General features: G+C 42.6%; 1 protein-coding gene across 2 annotated transcripts in view; it reads left to right on the top strand.

Moving 5' to 3' along the window:
- BMPER (BMP binding endothelial regulator) overlaps positions 1-15,547 on the top strand; it is a 231,678-nt gene that overhangs the window by 164,710 nt on the left and 51,421 nt on the right. For both annotated transcript variants that reach the window (XM_040964857.1, XM_040964855.1), the window contains one exon: positions 2,543-2,879. In XM_040964857.1, the coding sequence (XP_040820791.1) occupies positions 2,543-2,879 (337 nt within the window). The remainder of the gene's footprint in view (positions 1-2,542; positions 2,880-15,547) is intronic.

Below are 15,547 nucleotides of genomic sequence, written 5' to 3'. Positions count from 1 at the left end.
TTATTCCAATAACTCATCCTAAACTTACCCACAAGATGAATATTTGGTCAGCCTCCTCTCCTGCTCCATGTCCAAACCCCAGGGAGTATTGGCTTTAGAATCTCACCTCTCAGTCTTTCCTCCTGACTCTATTGCATCACTCCAAAGTTGTTACCTTATGCTAATTTTATGGCCAGATCAGATCTGTTCTCTCTATCCCTCCCTCATTCTAAATTGTTATTCATTTTTATTATTTGAAATGGAGAGAGAAAGTGAGAGGATAAGAGGGTGAGAGAAATCCATCTCATATTCGCTGGTTCACTCCCTAAATGCCCATACAACCAGAGCTTCGTCAGGACTTAGCCGGCGGCAAAGCCCTTGAGCCATCATCGACTGCCTCCCACTAGCAGGAGCCTGGATGGGAAGCAGAGGGAGGACTTGAACCTAGGCAGTTTGCTATTTGTATGCCTGTCCTTCCCTTCTCTTCCATTTCTGCTGCTCATATCACTACCTCAACTCCCAGGTTTGAAATTTTTTTTTTCATGAGTTTAATATTGTTAGTTCACTAACAAAAGCTTTTAGTTAGAAAGTCATTTTGCTCTTTTTGAAATTCCAGAAAAGAATTTTTAAAAAACCTTTTAATCAGGAATTTAAGTGGAAAAAATTAAAAACCACACACACACACACACACACACACACACACCAGTAACAGAGACCTTTCCATCCAATAAAGACTTCCTCTGTGTGCAGCACTCCTAGGAGGCAGAGTGACTGGAGAAAACTAGGAACAGCAAAGCATGTTGGTCTGTTGTAGATGGGCCCTTGGCAATCACATCACAGTGGTTTGCTTGTATATGCTGGCAAACAATTCGCTCAATCCCTGGAGTGCTCAGACTCCGCTAAGCTTTTGCCAGGAAAACAGTAAAAAAATAATTTCTAAACAAACTTGAGACATAAAGAACAAACTAGCTAAAAATGTTTATCATTTACATTGGGTGGAACCTCAGAATGGTTTTTGTGAAGAGCCATCTCTCTCTTCTCTCTGGACAGTATCTGAACACACAGTATTAAACTGGATATAATAGCATCTCTCCTAGACATTTTAGGTAGGCTTATTTTTTGTTGTATGACCATGTAACCTTGCTGCCTTATTTGTGAACTAGAGATTCCACTGTTCAGGAAGGCCGTTGGTTAGAATTGATCCTGCACATCTTGGGCCATGATGTCTGGAGAAATGTGTATCTTTTCAGATGAGCCTTCTGCTACTTAAGATAGTTCAGCAAACAGAGATTAGTCCATGTTTCCTACCATCTTGAATGAATAAAAACTTCAACCCATAACCTGATAGCCCCCAATGCCTTCTCAAATGTTGGAACTTAGGAGCGACCAGGGATGGAGGGTAGAAAGGTTTCACAATAGTTCAGCTCATAAACACTTATCAAAGAGTGGCCCATGCCTCAGGAAAGACTGTAAAGTAATGGAGAAAATGTTTCACTTTATGTGAGTATTTCCTCTAGAAGAAGATGCATTCAGAAGCTATGTATTAATGGCTCTAATATGCTCATTGCAACAAATCATTTAGGAAGATCACTTTGACATTGGGATAAAAATTATGAAGGGGAACTTTTAGCTATAAATGATTGAATTTAAAAAAATGTTTTATTAATATGAAGGGAAAATTTTCATGTGACTCATATACTTAGTTTGAAAAACTTTATATTTCCCACTCTACTCTCACTCCCTCAGAAGCTCCACCATCCTTCCGCCCTTTCTTACTTTTCTTTTAAATTTTGCAATGATATAAATTCAGTTTACTTTATAATGACAAGCTTAATCCTTCACTAAATAAAGAATTCAACAGGGAGGAAAAAATCTGTTCCTCAAGAGTGTAATCAAAGCTCATAGACATTACATTACACAGACATTACAGTTTTTGTAATCCAATGTTAGTTATCAAAAAATAGAGAAAACATCTGTATCCCCATATTTATAACCCCTCAGGTCACAATAGCTAAGGTATGGAACCAACCCAGATATTCATCAACTAATGATCACATAAAAATTGTGGTATATGTGCATGGTAGAGTACTTCTCAACTATAAAAAGATTTAATCCTCTCTTTCACAACAAAATAGATGCAATTGGAGACCATTACGCTTAGTGGAATAAGTCAGCCCCACCCCCTCAAATTATCATCTTTGTTTCTTCTTATTTCTACATCATAGTCATTATGGAATAAATAGACACAGTTTAGACTAACACACTTTAGGAAAGAGCAAAAAAAAAAAAAACAAAAAGAATCCTAAAGTAATAAAATCAAGCAATGATCATCAATAGTAAAACGCAAGGGTGTACTTCCTAAAGCTTAAAATTAGTCATTCATAAAATTTTATGAGATAGTCAACATAGTGATATTGAAATGGAACCAAGAATTTGCACAGAGTCTTGGTTTTTTTCCCTGCCAAGACTGTCAGACATACAGTGTGATGATGTGTTCCTGTGGGGATTACTCATGATTTCAGGAACAGTTGATCATCCTTTACCTTTTTTTTTTCTCCTGTAGGTTTGGAAATATCATGGGATGGAGACAGTTTTGTAGAAGTCATGGCTGCCCCCCATCTCAAGAGCAAGCTATGTGGTCTTTGTGGCAACTACAATGGACATAAACGTGATGACTTAATTGGTGGAGACGGAAATTTCAAGTTTGATGTGGATGATTTTGCCGAGTCCTGGCGGGTGGAATCCAATGAATTCTGCAACAGACCCCAGAGGAAACCAGTTCCTGAACTGTGCCAGGGGACGGTGAAGGTAAAACTCCGAGCCCATCGAGAATGCCAGAAGCTCAAATCCTGGGAGTTTCAGAGCTGCCACTCAACAGTAGACTATGTCACTTTCTACCGGTAAGTTGGGTATCTCTAGGGGATGGTTTTAGCTTACAAACCAAGGACACACTTGACCTTTGAAAAGGGGAGGATCAGATCTCCCGGTGGGAAAACAAGACCCCGAAGCATGGGGTGAACATCTTGATTTCTTCATGTTTGTCAGCTGATCTTGTGTTGTGTCTTCAGGGTGGGAACTCCAGGAGGTAGCTCAGAGTGATTGCCTCTAGGTGATTCCTGTTTTGGTCTGCAGCTGTCTAGGAAGCTGGTGACGCTGTGGGTTGTTTTCCATGTTTCAACTTGCCCTTGAAACTGAAGAGGTTTCCAACTGCTGGTCAAAAATCACAAGGGTATGATGAAAGTGGTTTCCTAGGATGGAATCTCAGATCATTCTGAGTAGATTCAGTTATTTCAAAGTCAGGGACAGAATTCAGGTCGGCTTCATGGTTTAGCTCATGTAAGATTTGCCCGTGAAAAATAAGGAAGTAAAACAAAGCATCCTAAAATCGAGGCCAACTTTGAAAGTCTGTATTCAGGGTCAAAGCATAGCAGGAAAAGGGATTGAAGAGGGAAGCGGAATAGGAATCTGGTGAATCCCCTTTCACCCAAAGCAGCGTTAGAAAGGTGTCTTGGAATTACTCACTGTATGCTGAAGGGTTGTGTTTGTGAGATGGTGCATTTGGTCTGGTTCTACTTCCATTCACCACACAGTGGCACGGGTTGAGGAGCTATGGCTGCCTGTAACTTTAAACACTGTGAATGTCGGAGGAAGCATGAGAGGAGCACAGCCCGAGAGGCCTTGTTTAAGTGATTTGCCTTTTAAAGTTAGGAAACTCCTGTGGTCTGAAGCCACAGAGGTTATTTTTACTCTTTAATTGCCACCAGTTTATTTCCTCTAGTTCTCATTAAATGTGATCTTTATTTTTTATTTGATCTTTGTACATAAAAGATAAAGTTCTATGAAGGCAGCTCAAAGTGAAGTGGAAAAAAGACTGTCCCTGTCATCACAAATCCCTGAACGTGGCCGTGTGTGCCAAGCTGTTTGTTTGGCTCCAGCTCATCCATTTAGCTCTGTTAAGCCATGTTCCTATTATAGTTTGGGTTCTCAGGGTTCCCGTCTTCATCCTCCCCATTTTCACTGCTGAAATGGAGGGACTTGGGAGTGAGCTAAGCACCTGGGCAGACGAGGCTTCCCTTGCTTCAAGGTCTAAGAGGAGGGAGAAAGGCATCAGAGTGAAGAGCTCTTCAGGCTCCCAGGGCTCAAAACCCAGGAGCTCTAAGTCCTAGGAGTTGTAGAGCTTGAAAGTATGACCCTAGCTCTGGAAATCTGTTTGCTTATCGGAGAAATGGGCAAGTAAAGGATCCACCTTCGATGAACTGCTGTTGAGATTCATAGAGATTATACACATAAATGTGCAAGTTTAACTTGCTGCCCACTCATTATAAGGGCTCTGTAACTGTTGCCTGCCATTGTTTCTTCTACTGCTACTTAAGTGATAAGCAAGAGAATGGCCTCTTTGGGAAGCTCCCCTGCCTGCCCTGAGTCTGGATCCCGATTGGAGCTGATAATAGAATGGAAAGGCTGTGCTTCTCTTGGAGTCCTGACACCGTAAACTTCGTTTTTTACCCATTTTAAAGGAATATACTGAAAACAAAATTGGGAGAACAGGCCAGCAGAGATTAGTTCCTTTGTCCAAAATCTCCTCTTTCTTTTCCTTTGGCAATATTACTGGAGTTTCAGTCTCTGGACTTAGGCAGGAATAAGATGAATGTGTTGGCAGCCATCGTGAGAAACAATGTTGATACACTCAAAAGGAAGCAGGGATCCTTGGGTGGTCATGCAGATGCTCCCTTCCTGCCCTGGAAAGGTGCCTCTGCAGTTCCAGCAGCACCCTGCCGGGGGAGGGGGTTTCTTGAGTTAATCAGGGGCTTCCTTCTCAGCATGGACAGCTCACAAGCATATTCCAGATATCCCTGTGTAGAACGGGCGGTTTAGAGGAAGTGTTGTGAGCTAGTGCTTTGTCCGGCCGTGCCATGGAATAGTGACACTAACCAGAATAGGGCAAAGGAGCTCAGGGCACTTCTGCCTGCCACGGTCCCTGCTGCTGCTGTTCATCTCTCCAGCAGGAGATGCACCTATTGAAGGAAGCATTGCTGTTGGCCAAAGTTGGCTAGAGCGTAAGATTTACTCCTTTCTTCCAAGCGTGTGTATGTAAGAAAGGAAAATGGGGGTAATGAATAAAGCTCACCCTCTGCTAAGGGGAGCTCCAGGGAGGATCAATGCCCCAGTTTTTGTAGGGAGACTTCCTGAGTGAGCTGCAGGTAGGCTGAGTCCAAGCAGGGTCCAACCCCGATCCTGCCATTTTCCAGCTCTGTGACTCAGTAGATGGTCATGCTTCAGATTCCTTATAGAATTGGTGTGACAGTAACTACTCGGCAGTATTGCTGTTCTGAGGACCCAAGTCAGGGGGCAGTGCAGTGCTGCCTCGGGTGGGTGAGTGGAATGAGTGGCACAGAATATGCTGTTCTACTGAGTCCCTAACTTTCCGAGGGAAATCTTGTTTCCCCTTTGTTGAGATCTGCCCCTGCTCCTATCATGGGGAATTGGTTAGATTGATTCTCACCAGTGAGTCTGTGGAACAGTTTTAGAAGGAATCATGTCTGCTTTGTGATGCTGAATGAGGCAGTGTAAGTGAACACCTCCTTGCAATTGCTGAAAAAGCTGGTTGCTATCTTTGTCCTGTAAGTATACTATGTGTTCACTGTGCATTTAAGCAGTGTTGAAGAGAATAAAGAAAAAGTAGTCAGCACACGGCATCCATGCATGCAGATTGTTGCTTGTATATTTGATATTACTTGTGGAATTAAAAACTTTTTTTTTCTCTTTTAACGGTGCCTGCTCATGCACACACACACACACACACACATATGCGCAGTGACAGAGACAAGCATTTACTGATTTCCATCACTGGTTCACTCCCCAACTGTCAGGGATTGAGCCAGGAGGACTACCCAGCAGCCTGGGATCCCATCCGACGTCTCCCATGTGAGTGGCAGGGACCCAAGTACGTGTGCTCTGTTCCACTGCTGTCCTGGGAACATGAACAGGAAGCTGGATCAGAATTGGAGCAGCTAGGTCTAGCACTGGCACTCATACGGGAGGCTGGCATTGCTGTCAGTGGTTTCATTGCTATACTACAATTAAATGTTGAACTGTCCATTCAGGAATGGGGAACCTTTTTTGCAACCACGGGTCTTTTAGATATTTATATCATCATTGCAGGCTATACAACTTAAAAGTTGGACTGCTATAGATTTATTGAATTCTGAATTCTACCTGCAGTTACCTTGACAGGACCACACCACATGATGTGCCATGTATGGCTCTTGGCCCAGAGGTTCTTCACCTCTACCTGAAAAGCTACCATTTTGTAAATGAATGAGAAATGGATGCTTATTAGTCAGTTCTTTTTTTCTTCTCTTTGGGGAAACTTTTAAAGCTTTGCTAATTTTTATTCACAAGTCAGTTTGATCCATTTTAGCTAATTTGGCACAAAAGTATATATGGTTTAAGTTCTTTCTAATCAGAATGATTAGCTGTTATTTGTCAACTGAATATGTCTTGAACCTAAATAATTTAATTTAATCATATAGAAGGGTTGACTCAAAGGAGCTGTTGGTATGGCACAGAAAAATAAGCTACCATATGCGTTGCGAGTATGCAAGTGGAGTGCCAGATTGAGCTTGGCTGTTCCACCTGCAGTCCAGCATCCTGCTGATTCACCTACGGAAGTGGCAGAAGATGACTCAAATACTCGACCCACTGCTACACTTGTGGCAGAACAGGATGGAGTTTCTGGCTTCCGGCTTCAGCTTTGCCCAGCCTTGGCTACTATGGCCATTTGTTTAGTCAACCAACTGATGAGCAGTCTTGCTCTCTGCCACTCTGACTTTCAAACAAATAAACAAATACATCTTAGGAAAAGAAAGGTTCATTTACTGTATTGGTAATGAAGTCAAAAGCTTAGCTTACTAGTTGACTTTTCCCAAGGTCAGATAATCATTCTTAATAATTTTCGGCAGTATATTTCATTGGAGCGTTATGGAGATGCTCTGGTAACTAGAGAGGTCACATATCACGGAAATCTTTGTGACTGTATTATACGCAGGGAGCTGGATCCAAAGTAGAGCAGCTAGGACGTGAACTGGCACCTATAAGGGACACCAACACTTCAAATGGAGGCTGCAGCACTGGCACCTGTTTGCACCTTTCCATCACTTATTAGAGGGACTTTAATCAAATAAGATGCTCATGCAAAAGTGTGACATTTTACTTTTTATTTCTTAAAGACAGATTTATTTATTTGCATATATATGTACATGTAGTTATGAGGGTGATCATCCTCATTCTGTAACTGAGGTATGCTGACACCAGGTGGCAGTAGATGCTCCAATTGTACCACCTTACAGACATCAGTCCTTGAAAATCCGACATATTTTCCCTGCTAATCTCATGGTGCCCTGATGCCACCACTTGGAAACATGTGCCCCTTACACCATATTGAAAGGCACAGTTCAAGTTGCTATCTCTGGGGTCCCGTCATTCTCTCCCTCTTTGAGATGCATTCATTAGCTCATGGCTTTAGTCTATGTTTCATCCCAGGCCTCTGACAGCACTCTGTAATTGTTCAGTTCTTCTTCTTTAGTTAACACAGATGCTACATGCTACAGGTTCTTGTCTTTCTTCCAGCAAGGGAGATTAAGTTCTGTGGGTTGTCCTTCTGTATCTTACCTGGTACCTCTAAGGAAACAACCACTCTTTTCCAGCTTGCCTCTCAATCACACTCTCTCTGGTCTACCTGAGGTTTACACTACTTGATGCACTCTAGGTCTTTTTCCTCACACTCAGGGAAGGACTTAGAATCAGTGTGGTCACAGCATCATCACTTTAGGGAATTCACTAGTTAGAATGAACAAAGTCTCTGTTCCATCTCTGATGCTCCGAGATTCAAGGGCACTTCTTACTGCATGAGGTGACTTTCATGATTGACAGTTGCGGGCAGCCCAATGCCCAATGAGCCTCCCAATCTATCTCCATCTACTCACAATCCACCTGGAGACCAGCTGGACCTCCCGGCTCCTCTTCTATCCCTCAGCTTTTAGTTGACCTTGCCATTGGCTTACACAACATTTTGCTCTGCAGATGTTTGTGCCTGGACCTTGTTCCATGTGGTTGTAGGGCCTCAAATTAGCCTTCCATCATGACAGCACAAATAACTGCATCTCGGATGGGAGCTGCTTGTCAGGCCAACTGGCCCTCTGCCCTGGCAGCACTCAGCATTCTTGCAGAGAAATCCCATCCATTCTGGTTTCTCATTGTCTTTGAGCATCCTCCCAGGCTGGACCCAAATTCTTGTGATAGTTTCCCTTCAACTTCATCCTTTCCTATTGGTCCATCACAGTAACCCAAGAGGAAGGTCCTGGAGTTTTTCCTGGCTACCTGGTCTTTAGTTGTGCAGGACCAATGACCCTGGTTAGTTCAGTTTCCTTGGAACAAAGCAGAAGGAAAGGCAGAAATCCTCGGAGAAGCACAGGGAAGCTTGAAATGTCATTTCCCAATATTCCAAAACTCTCTTGATTTTTTATTTTTTGTAGAGAGAGAGAGACCAATTTTTAGAGCAAAAGCTGTAAGAAAAATGTTGCAAACAAGGTGGAGAAATCCACCATGTGGAGAGGGTTCGGGAAGGGGTAGGGGGAATCCCAGTGCCTATAACACTGTGTCACATAATGCAATACAATTAATAAAAAAAAAGAGAGAGAAAAATGTTGCAAGGACAACGAATAGAGTAAACTTAGAGGGGAGATTGGTAACTTGTACATTTAGCCAACTGCAGAGTCAGAGAGAGCACTGTCCCTCTGAACCACCCTCACTTCTGACTTGACCGTTTCAGAGATGTTCTTCAAAATACCCCAATAGTCTGTAATTGGTTAGAATGATTCATAGCACTTATTCATGGGTATCAATTGCTATAAGGAAAAGATAAGACTGAAATCAGAAGGGATATCTTTTGGTGTTCTCTCCCGTAGATCACAGACTGGTATTGCCTCCGTATGGGTACAGTATGTGACAGTGCTCACTGAGTATTACCAAGCAGGGAAGCTCACCCATGCCATTGATGTCCAGAGTGTATCTTAGGGGCCTGAACACATCTAGCTGTGTGGCCGGCATGTAGTCTACAGCTCCTCAAGGAATGTCTTGAAGTCATTGATTTCTCTGGATGTTGGAGCTCTGATCACGTGGTTCAACCTAAGTCACATCGGTAGGTTGTCTGATGACCAGATCCCCAGGTGGGACGCTCCAGAGGGCTAGAGACCACCTTGCAGTACTTGAATGTGAAGGTCAGACTCCCTTAGATCAAAGTTAATTCTTTACCATTTAGCTCTCCTCACTCGAGGCTAATTATAACTTCAATGTGATTTTTTAATCTTCGTTTTGCTTTTATTTTAAGCGTAAACATTGCAGCATCCTGCAGTGTTTCCCCCTCAGAAAATTGCATTCTGAGATGCAATTAGAGGAGACTTTTGAGCATATATTTGAGTGACTGTCATGGTAGCAGGTAAAACGCTAATTATTTTGCAGCGTCTTTCTTGACTGCTTGGGGAATGTCTTGATTATTTCTTAGTGAACAGGAGGCAGAATGGTGTAATTTCATTATGTTTTCACTATTTATGGATATGAGGTCCTGTGGAGTTGGGAGGATAAAGCTGATCTGAGTAACACTTTTCCTCATTTTACTCCTGAGATAATAGTGGTACCAAGAGGGGCGGGCATGCCTTCTAGGCCCCCAGAAACATTTGCTTTTCTCCATCTGAAAGCTTGGCAAGGGCTGTCATTCCCATTTATTTATTTAAGTTTTTTTTCATTTGTTTGAAAGGCAGATTTTACAGACAAAGGAGAGAGAAAGAATGTCTTCTATCCAGTGCTTCACTCCCCAAATGGAGAGCTGAGCTAATCTGAAGTAGGGAGCCAGGAGCTTCTTCGAGGTATCCCATGTGGATGCAGGGTCCCAAAGACTTGTGCCCTTCTCTGTTTTCCCAAGCCATAAGCAGGGAGCTGGATGAAAAGTATAATAGCCAGGACACAAACTGGTGACCATATGGAATGACAGCACTGGCAGGTGGAGAATTAGCCTGATGTGCCATGGCACTGGCTTCAAAGCTGCCATCCTGATGCCATCACTACTCACTCTGGTTGTCATATATCTCTTCATTTTGCTTTATAAATTTCAAAGGAGCATCTGCTGGGCCTAGTTTATGTGACAAGCCTGGCAATTCAGGTCTGTACCCCTGGGCAGACTAGCTGTCAATGGCAGTCAAAGGCCCTTCCCTATTGTGAGGAGCATAATGGAGGAAATAGGAAGAAGTGATAGATGGTGCTATGTTTGATGTAGGTGGATAGGGAAATCCTTTGTGCTGGGTGCTCCTGGGAGTAGAGTGAATGCTCTGTGTGAGGAGCAGGCTAGGAGCCTTACTTAAGTCAGTGGAGTTGCAGGCCCCTGCCGGGAAAGGCAAGGCCATTTGAGGTCTGGAAAGGAGGTTTCTATGGTTGATGCTTTTAGAAAGGGGTAGGTAAAATGGCACAAAACAAGTGGAGAGCGGTCATCAAGTAGGATATGCCGCCAGACTCCCTGTGCTGACTGGGGCTCCTCCACGTTATGCTGTACCCCTTGGGTGGTGGAGTGCACCTGTCGAGGCCCCAGATGGATGGCCCATGTATAAGAGGGGCTGATGAGAGGACCTACCGCATTGCTTTCACTGTGAGGGTTTGTGGTGAGGATTGCATCAGGCATTCCTGGTCAGGTGCTTATCCAAGCCTGGCCCAGAGAAGATGCTCAGTCAGGCTAGCTGTATTGTGAATATGATTTCATCGCATTGAAATGGAAACCTGTTTTGTGTGGAGTTGGCTTTCGGAATGACCCAGGCCATCTGGTGCTGCTTCTTGAAGAAATGTTTTTCTTTTATTTTACATGATTATTTCTAGACCCATCTGGAAGAATTTCTTCCTATCATGTGGAGAAATTGATACTTTTCCCGAAAACAAAACAAAACCAAAACCAGACATTACTTTGGAATTAATTAAAATTTCCATAAATGTGATCCTTATAAATTATTTCAGTGGAGAAGCTTGAACTGAAGGGGGAAATGGAGAAAGAATAACTCATTCTATAAGATGAACTTGCATCTCTGAACTTTAAAAAAGTGTTTTACAGGGAAGAGTTTGAGAGGTTTATGTGTCTTGTTCCCCATCCCACAACTGCTCCCAAGGAGCAGAATATGAGGGTCCTCTAAAAGTCTGTGGAAAGATAGAATTGAATAAGTTGATTTGGGAGTAAGGAGTCTTTATGAATTTATGCACAGTATTCTTAAAATATGTGTTTGCCATGAACTTTTTGAAGTTGCTTTGTATGCCTAGATTTGGATTTTATTTTTGGCAACACATAGACATCTTTTGATTTCATTTTCCCACAACCATTTTGACAGACTTTTGTACAAGGTGAAGGAAAAGAAGGCATGTTTGACACATTGTCACTTCACGATGCCAGTATTCTTAGCCTTGTTAAACAGTTGGATAAATGTAATATCCCATCTCTCTGTGATGACTCAAGAATAGAATTGGGGTATCCGTTGCAGTAGGGGCATCATTCCCCTAATTGGTGGTGGGAGCTCCTGAACTCTGTTTTCTAAGTAGCTATTGTCTGTACACCTGATCTTAGCCGAAAGACTGAGAAGTGATAAGTAGCTTTTGTCTATAGAGGAACTGTAGTTTCTTCTTGCTATACTTCCTTCTCTGCACTAGATGGGAAGAATAGCATTAGCTCCTGTCGTAGGCAAACTATATCTTAAAGGATTATGGAGGGAAAAAAAAAAGAAAGAAAGAGAAAAACCAAAGTTCTCCTCTGTGGGATAAGAGCAAGAACTTTAGGACATGGGTTTTGGTTTTTACCTTTTCCCGAAACGTTTTCATGTCAACCAGATGTACAGAAACTTCAGGGCATGGATTTTGTTTTTAAAACTAACCTCAGGCCCCATTTTCTTGACTCTGCATGTTGCTTGTAGCCTGATCAGAGGTTCGGTTCTGGATTGAGCGGGACGGCCATCCAAGTTTCTGTTCATTCTTAATCAGGTTGGCAAAGATATAAATAGGATAGGGAATGTGCAAATATGAAGCAGCAGGGGAAGCTTTTGCATTCTAGGATGCTCCGATGTATCATGCTTTACATGAAAATATGAGTATCAGTCTTATTTTCTTCTGACTTGGCAAGTAAAAGGAACAACAGGGACACTGCCCTGTGTGTGCCTCTGGTGCACACAGGTATGGCTGTGGTGCAACTGGGGACCAAACATTCAGAAATGTGTATATGTTACAGAAGTTGGAGATCTTATTAAGGAAAAAAGTGCTGAAAAATTATATCCTTGTGTTTGAAGGCCTATTTTCTAGACGAATGGTCAATTATTCATGTGTAGAAGTCAATGGCATCAATCAATAATAAATTAAAAAATATATATATCATTCATTGTAAAGAAAAAAGGAACATGCATTCTTTCCAAGTTATGATTAATTGATTACATAATTACACCAGGCATTGCTCAAGGTGCTGGAGACATGGCGGTGAGCGAGATAAATGAGTACTTTGACTTACAGTGCTGGCAGTGCAAGGTAGTGAGCTAAGAAGGTGAATAAACAAGAATATTGAGATGGAGGGATGTTTCTTACAGAGCAGATAACTGGTTGCTATACGAGGCCATACCCTGTAGAGGAATGCCTTCGTGGGCTGGAGCAAAACCATCTGTAGGGTTTAGCTGGACAGAGCATAGAGGATTAGGACAGAGAGTGAATGAAAACATGCCAACCATGGAAGGATACACCTTCAAAAGCCACTGAGGCCAGTGAAAGGCCTGCCCAGGCAGCCATCAGAAAGACACTCTGTGGGATGTGCCATTAGCTTCCAGGCTTGTGGACAGAGTTGGCCATGTTTACATAAATCCACATCTAGCATCGCTCAGATGTTAAGGGGGTGCCTCATGGTGTGTGTCATTGTTCACTGGGGCAGGTTTTGGTGAACAATGCTTCTGTGAGGTCATCTGTTCAGCATGCATTTATTTCTGGAATAGTTTTCTTATGCCAGGTATATATTCTGTGTGCTGTCAATAGTTCTCACACCTTAGCACAAGTCAGAATCCCCCACAGAGTTTATTCGATGGACCTACGTGAGGCTTCAGGATATGTATTTTTGGTAAGTTCCCAAGTGATACTTGGGATGCACACCTTGATGACCACTGACTTGGGTGAAGAAATCACGAAAGGATTCCATCCTGTGGGTCCTCAAGGGATGTGATTCGTCGACACTTTCAGGGGTGGAGAATGTCTGTTACATAGGCTGCATCAAGGCCCACAAAATCATTTGATTCTGCCCAGGCAACTACAGGTAAGACTCAAAATTCAATAGATCTATAGTAGGCATATGTTTAAGTTGATCAATTTATATGGTCTTCAAATAATGTTATAAAGATCCAGTTGGCCCTTGGCAGAAAGAGGAGGTTCCCCACCTCTGTATCATGGTGGGTGTTTGGTGGAGCGTAAGTTCCTTTGGCATTCCATTTCTAAACTTCACAGACAAGAATGCAAAGTGAGTACATGGGTGAGAGGGTTAGGAATTGGAAAGTACATTGCCAAAGTAAACCCTTTTGTGTCTTTTTTTTTTTTTCGTGAGCAGTAGGGTGCTGGTCCTAGTTCCCACTTATTCATAAAGTCATGTCTAGAGGCAGTGCCAGACTTGCTCAGCTGGATCATTGAGCAAGCCAGAACTGGAGTCCAGGATCAATAATCTCCCAGTCACTGAGATGCTTTCCAGAGAGGCCAGTATGGGAAACCAGCCTGGAAGCTTTCGGATGAATTACTCAGGACCCAGCAAGCGAGGGAAGGGAAAACATTGGATATAATGCGGCTTTGTTGCTGGGCAGATCAACAGCCCCATGGTCCTGTGCCGAGGCAGAGCCGCCCAAATTCGTGCCTTCCCATTTGCAGGATGAAGGAGTCCAAGCCAAGGGCCCAGGCTTGTACACCAAGAGCAGCCAACAGGATGTAGCTGTGAAAAAATGCTTCCTTTTTGCTGGCTTCAGACTTTACAGAGTCTGTTCAATGGGCACAGAGAATAGAGAAATAAGCACACGAGTAGGAAAGGGGGAAATCTGGTGGCGATACTGGAATGAATAATTCTTTTCACTTGAAAGAACTATTCATTGTGATCTCTACCATCTTACCTAGTGTTTTGAGTTTCAAAAGTGAGAGGGGCGAGCCAGGTTCTTCATGGCATCCCCAGCAAAGGGCCATGTGTGAGCAGGAAGGTATATTGCCTTTGAGCTCAAAGAAATCTGGGCTTGAGGACCTTTCAGAACCCCTGAAAGCTTTTCCATATGAAAAGGAAACCAGGAAATTGGAGGCTTCATTTTGTCTTTGTGATCAAAGCCAGGGAGGAAAGATATTAAGCAGATACTGACCTGCAGTTCTGTGGCCACTGTTAGGATTTATTGACCTGAATAGCAAATAAGGAGTGCAGGAAAGCTGAAGTCGGCATTTAACATCAGTGGCAAAACAAGATCAGATGTTGACTGTGTGTGGACTACTATATTGTTACAGATAATGAGTGCATTGTCTATGGTCATAACTGCAAGAGGTAATGACTGTCCGGTTAGCCAGCCTCAACTAAATGTGTATTGTGTGCCTGCAACTCTGAGAAGCCTTATAGTATCCCGCAGTATTAATGCTAATGGCCAATACTCAATGAGGGGATGAGTCAGCCCTCATAGATCCAAATTTCCTTGAAGTACCCTGCAACAGCTAAGGGTTGTCCCTGCATTTCCTGGGAAGTATAATTAAGAGACAGTTACTGTGGTGCTGAAATCTGCATGCAAGGGGCATCTTTAAAAATTCATGATAAATGCATGTTATGAAAATCTGTGCATGCAGTTCAAAATCTTTTTCACCAAAATTAACATATGCTGTAATTTCATTTTCATTTTTTTAAAATTTCATTGTCCATGGCCTTTCTGAGAGACTCTTGTGTTATTCTCCCCCCCCCTTTTTTTTTTGGTGAACAAGGAAACCAAATTTGAAGGAGTTAAGGTTATCACCCAAGATTCCAAGACAAAAAAGCAGCACAGTGGGGATTTTAGATCAGATCTGTTTGACCCAGAGCTGCTGTGTTTGACCATTACCACTGTGATTCAGGAATGGTGCTTCATGGTATCCCATCCCTCACTGCCCATTTTTTGCATTTTCCAAAGTGAGTTAAAACACTTAGGCATTGCAGTTATTTCATAAATTACAATTTATTTTCATTTTGAGGAGTTGGTTTTATTTAAATTTTTTTTTTTTTTTAGAAAATTGGCTTTTCAGATTTTGGAAAGTTTATGCTCCCTGCACTTTAAATAAACAAATGCCATCATATGAACTTTCTTGTGTTTAGATTTTAGTGTTAACTTGAAAGACAGAAAGGTTAGGAGAGGGAGATATGGATGGATATCCCATCTGCTTCCAAATGCCTGCAGGAGCTGGGGCTGGACCAAGCCACAGCCAGGACCCCAGATCTCCTACACAGATGACCCAAGTGCTTGACCAATTACCTGCT

The sequence above is a fragment of the Ochotona curzoniae genome, unplaced genomic scaffold (assembly GCF_017591425.1).
Source record: "Ochotona curzoniae isolate NIBS_2020 unplaced genomic scaffold, NIBS_Ocur_1.0 scaffold_3835, whole genome shotgun sequence".
Lineage (NCBI taxonomy): Eukaryota > Metazoa > Chordata > Mammalia > Lagomorpha > Ochotonidae > Ochotona > Ochotona curzoniae.
This window is presented reverse-complemented; position numbering and strand designations above follow the sequence as displayed.